Source organism: Carettochelys insculpta, chromosome 1 (assembly GCF_033958435.1).
Source record: "Carettochelys insculpta isolate YL-2023 chromosome 1, ASM3395843v1, whole genome shotgun sequence".
Lineage (NCBI taxonomy): Eukaryota > Metazoa > Chordata > Testudines > Carettochelyidae > Carettochelys > Carettochelys insculpta.
In genome coordinates, this window is record NC_134137.1 from 6,743,736 (window position 1) to 6,748,573 (window position 4,838).

The following is a 4,838-nucleotide window of genomic DNA, read 5'->3' on the forward strand; positions in this document are numbered from 1 at the left end:
GGGGCCCTGAGGTATAGGTAATGTACCACTGCATAATGACTGGAGCCTAAAAAGATCAAAACTACAAGATCTTTACCAAATATTCATAAACTTGAATTACCCACCAGGAGAAGTAAGAAAACAAATCGACAGGGCCAGGCGAATACCCAGAGACCAGCTACTCCAAAATCAGCCCAAAAAGGCCAAGAACAGAACACCACTAGTCATCACCTGCAGCACTTGACTCAGACCACTGCAACGAATTATTAAAGACCTACAACCTATCCTTAATCAGGATGCCACACTCCAGAAGGCCCTCGCTGACATGCCTGTTCTCTCCTACAGACAACCTCCCAGCCTCATGAGGATCTTCACAAACAGCCACAGTCTATACCTCAGGAATACCAGTCCTGGAACCTTTCGTTGCAACAAAGCCCACTGCCAGCTTTGTCCACATATCTTCTCTGGAAATACCATCACTGGACCTAACCAGGTTACTCACAGAATCACGGGCACGTTCTCATGCTCCTCTACTAACATCATATATTTCATCATGTTCCAACAATGCCCAGATGCCTTTTATATTGGACAGACTTCAAACTCCCTTAGACAAAGGGTTGATGGGCACAAAACAGACATCAAAACACTCCAGATCCACAAACCAGTTAGTCAACATTTTAATGGAATGGGGCATTTTATTAATGACCGAAAGGTATGTGTGTTACTGAAAAAAAACTTTTACACCATTCTTCAAAGAGAAACAGCCAAGCTGGCTTTTATATTCAAATTTGGCACATTAACACATGGTTTAAGCCGGGATGAGAACTTTCTGAGTAACTATAGGGGCTCGTCTGAACACTTGGCTTTATCTAATATTTGACGCTCCCCCCAACCCCTCCACTCTCTGATTTGCTCACCTTGATTATCTTTTTCTGATTTGTCCTCCTTGCTTACTGTTTTTGGTACTCTGTGCCTTAAATATTGAGTCTGTTCTGGTCTGGCTATGGTCTGAAGAAGTGGGTCTGTCCCACGAAAGCTCACCTAATAAACTATTTTGTTAGTCTTTAAAGTGCTACTTGACTGCTTTTTGTTTTCCAAAGTTTGTCTTTCTATGAGGCCAGTGAGCCATAGACAAACATAGGCAGGGCACTGAGGACAGAAAATTTAGTGAAATTGACTTCTTTGCAATTTCATTGCTGTTGTTACTTTTTTTTTTTTTTTTAGCAGCAATGTAGTTGAGAGACTGTTTTCTCAGATGAACCTCACAACAGTAAAAGCACATTGTACAACCGGGTGCAAGAGAAACTACTGCATTTGGGTGTGCATGCAGCTACACAAGGTCTGTTGTGAGCTGGTGACTGTTGATATCTATGACCTTCAGGTGAAACATTCTGCTTCTGATGAGGATAGTCCCCCCCTTCCAAACACACTTAGAGACTGAGATGCCAGGCAGGTATTTCCAGTTTTTCATACCAGTCATTGGACAGAGCTAAAGTACAGATGTAATCCCCTCCCCTGCTGGCAGTGGTTCACTGTCCCAATGTAATGGCACTTAGGCCACTTACAGGACAAACAAGTCTCCTCTACAGTCTGATGTGAGAAATCAGCTGGATTTTATCTCCAGTGATAGAGGCTCATGCAGTAAGCTCCAGAGATCCCAGGATGGTTCCGCCTTTCAGTGCTATGCAACTGCCCTATCAAGTAATTGAAAACTTACTCATGCAAAGACAGAAGGATGCAGTGAGGTCCTCATGGGGGGAGGTGATTAACCAATTGGCTAAGGCAGTGGTGGGGCACAAACTGGCATTGTGTCAGCATTGTGTCATTGATACTAAGAGCCATTTCTCCTTTCTAGGTCTGATGGGATTTGGCAGAGTATTCATACCTGGTGCAATATACTTATGGCAGCCGTGAAGGTGCTGGTACAGGCCCCAGCAATGGGGACAGGCATTTTGGACCTAACAATAATGATTCACCCAGAATGCCTTATAAGGAATAGGCATCTGTAGTGTTCCAACGGGAAAGCTAATGGATTTGCCTCATGTTTTTTGTCACCCAAGGATAATAAATGTGGTTCCTGTGGAAGGGAGAATCCTGGCATATTACTGTCATTTGAATAATCCCCATACCACTTTGCAGTGAGGGAGAATGCTCATACAGATCTCCAAAAGCCCTAAGGCTATAATCAATTTCAGGGAATTTTTAGAAGTGGGAGAATGTTTCAAACACCCAGATTAGTCAATGGTCAGTTGCTATTGACAGTGATCATGTGGAACACCAGGAGTTCAGAAACCCAGAGCTTTGGCTCACTGGTCTGGTCATGAATAGCACATCCCACCAGGGTCCCCTGCCCTGCTGTTTCCTCCTTCCAAGCATTAGAACAGGGACAGGTAAAAGAATGCGATGAGTTGTGTAGATTAAATGTCTGCTTGTGTCCTTTTATTCTTTTGCATACAGACAGTCCAGTTTGTCCAGTCAAAACTAGTAACATACAAACAACCAGCTGGAAAATATTTTAACCCCCTGGGTGCACAGTTACAAACTTCAAATTTGTCATTCTCAAGCTAAAACAGTTTAAAAACTGATTGGAATGTGAAACTGCTGAGTGGAGATTCATGTGCAAATTCGACACAATCAGAAAGGGTCTGAATAGGGACTAGGAATGGTTCCATCAATGCAGTACGTAATTTTCCACTGCAGGTATTCTCACTTTCTTATCCATACCCACTTTGACCGATTTATTAATTCATTGTGGCAGAGTGCCAATCATAGGGGTGTAAATAGGGTCGATCACCTTCTGGTGTACATTCTTCTCAAATTCAGGGAAATTCAGTTCAGATTTCAAAGAAACAGTTTCATAACTCTCAGGAAAATAAAAAAAGCAGTTATATAGCGCATTAAAGACTAACAAAATAATTTATTAGGTGATAAGCTCTCATGGGACAGACCCACTTCTTCAGATCTGGAGATACAATCACTGGACCTAACCAAGTTATTCACAGAATCACGGGCACATTCTCTTGTTCCTCAACTAACATCATATACGCCATCATGTTCCAACAATGCCCACACACCATGTATGCAAGGCAGACTGTAAACACTCTTCAGCAAAGAATGAGTGGACACAAAACAGACATAAAAAACCTCCTAACACACAAACTTGTCAGCCAGAACTTTAATGGAGTGGGCCATTCTGTTAATGACCGGAAAGTCCGTGTTTTACTGAAAAGGAACTTGAACCACCGTTTACAGAGGGAATGCTCAGAAATGTCATTTATATTCAAATTTCACACATTAAAATGTTTTTTGAACTCTGACAGCAATTACCTAGCCTATTATAAGGGCTCTTTTACACACTTCATTTTATCTACCTCTTAACTTCCTCACCCCAGACCTCTCTCCTGCTGCCTCTCTGCTCGTCTGAATTTGCCAGTCTTGATATTTTTTTTTCTGATTTGTCAAACTTGATAACAATTTTTGGACTTCTGTGCTTTCTATATTGACTCTGTTCTGCTAAGGCTGTGACCTGAAGAAGTGGGTCTATCCCACGAAAGCTCATCACTTCATAATTTTGTTAGGCTTTAAACTGCTCCATGATTTCTTTTTTGTTTTGATAGAATACAGACTAACATGGCTATCTCTCTGTCACTATAACTCTCAACAGTAAGTTCTAATAGTTCTTCTCCAATTCCTGTAGCAACTTTCCTGTGGTAGCATTTGCTTCAGCAAAATTTGGTTTGTTTTCCAGGCTTCCGGAAAGATGTGACATAGAAAAATCATTGTGAAATATGTGAAGATTCTCAGGCTCTGAACTTCCACAGTGATGAGATCAGCCAGATTAGAATGGAGAACTCTTGATTCAGTAGCAGATATACATTTTCCCCTTTTCACATAGGTTTAAAGTCAGTCTCCCACAGCAATCACTTTCTGCAAGTGTATTTGACAAATTTATCACGAAGTTCTTTGGTTTTGACCCCGTAAATGATGGGGTTGAGCATGGGGGGGACAAGGAAATAGAGGTTGGCTAGGGTGATGTGAACATAGGGAGGGATGCCCTGGCCAAACCGATGTGACAGACTGGAGAAGAGGGAAAAAGTACTAGAGCTCAGCATCACACAGATGTGGGCTGTGCAGGTGTTGAGTGCTTTCTGGTGGGCTTTCTTGGAGGAGATTCTGAGGACAGCCTTGAATATCAGACTGTAGGAGATGGCAACAAGCATCAGGTCTAAACCGGTGATTAGAAATGCTATCACCAAGCCATATAACCTGTTGAATGTGATGTCCCCACAAGACATTTTCAGCACAGCCATGTTGTCACAGTGTGTTTGGGGAATTACATGGCTGGAGCAAAAATGCTGCCTGCTCAGGAACAAGGGCAGAGTCAATATGAAGAGAACAGCTCTTATCAAACCCATTAGCCCTAGGTTAGCTATTTGTGCATTGCTAAGGATGATGGTATATCTCAAAGGGTAACATATGGCAACATAGCGATCAAAGGCCATTGTCAGAAGGACAGCTGAGTTCATAGCAGAAGTTGCATGAACGAAGAACATCTGGGTGAGGCACCCAACCATGGTAATGCCTTTGAAATTGAACCAAAATATACACAATGTCTTTGGCACAACGGAAGTAGAGATACCCAGGTCTGTGAGTGCCAGCATGCACAGCAGCAGGTACATTGGCTTGTGCAAGGTCTGCTCTTTGCCTACAACAAACAGAACCATAACATTTCCCAATAGGCTGATCAAGTAGCATGTAGAGAAAGGAATAGAAAACCAAACATGAGCAGCTTCCAGGCCCGGGATACCCATTAAGATGAATGTTGAACGGCTAGAATGGGTTAGGTTGAAAGTTTCCAT

The 4,838-nt window shown here is 42.4% G+C and overlaps 1 protein-coding gene across 1 annotated transcript; it reads right to left on the reverse strand.

The window, feature by feature from the left end:
* Positions 1–3,899: 3,899 nt before the first annotated feature.
* Positions 3,900–4,838, reverse strand: LOC142002616 (olfactory receptor 52P1-like). Its single transcript, XM_074978852.1, has one exon. It carries the CDS (start codon positions 4,836–4,838, stop codon positions 3,900–3,902), a length of 939 nt encoding a protein of 312 aa, XP_074834953.1.

What these genes read in the sequence shown, in the direction of transcription:
- LOC142002616 (XM_074978852.1), bottom strand. Translation starts at nt 4,838, where the DNA reads ATGGAAACTTTCAACCTAACCCATTCTAGCCGTTCAACATTCATCTTA.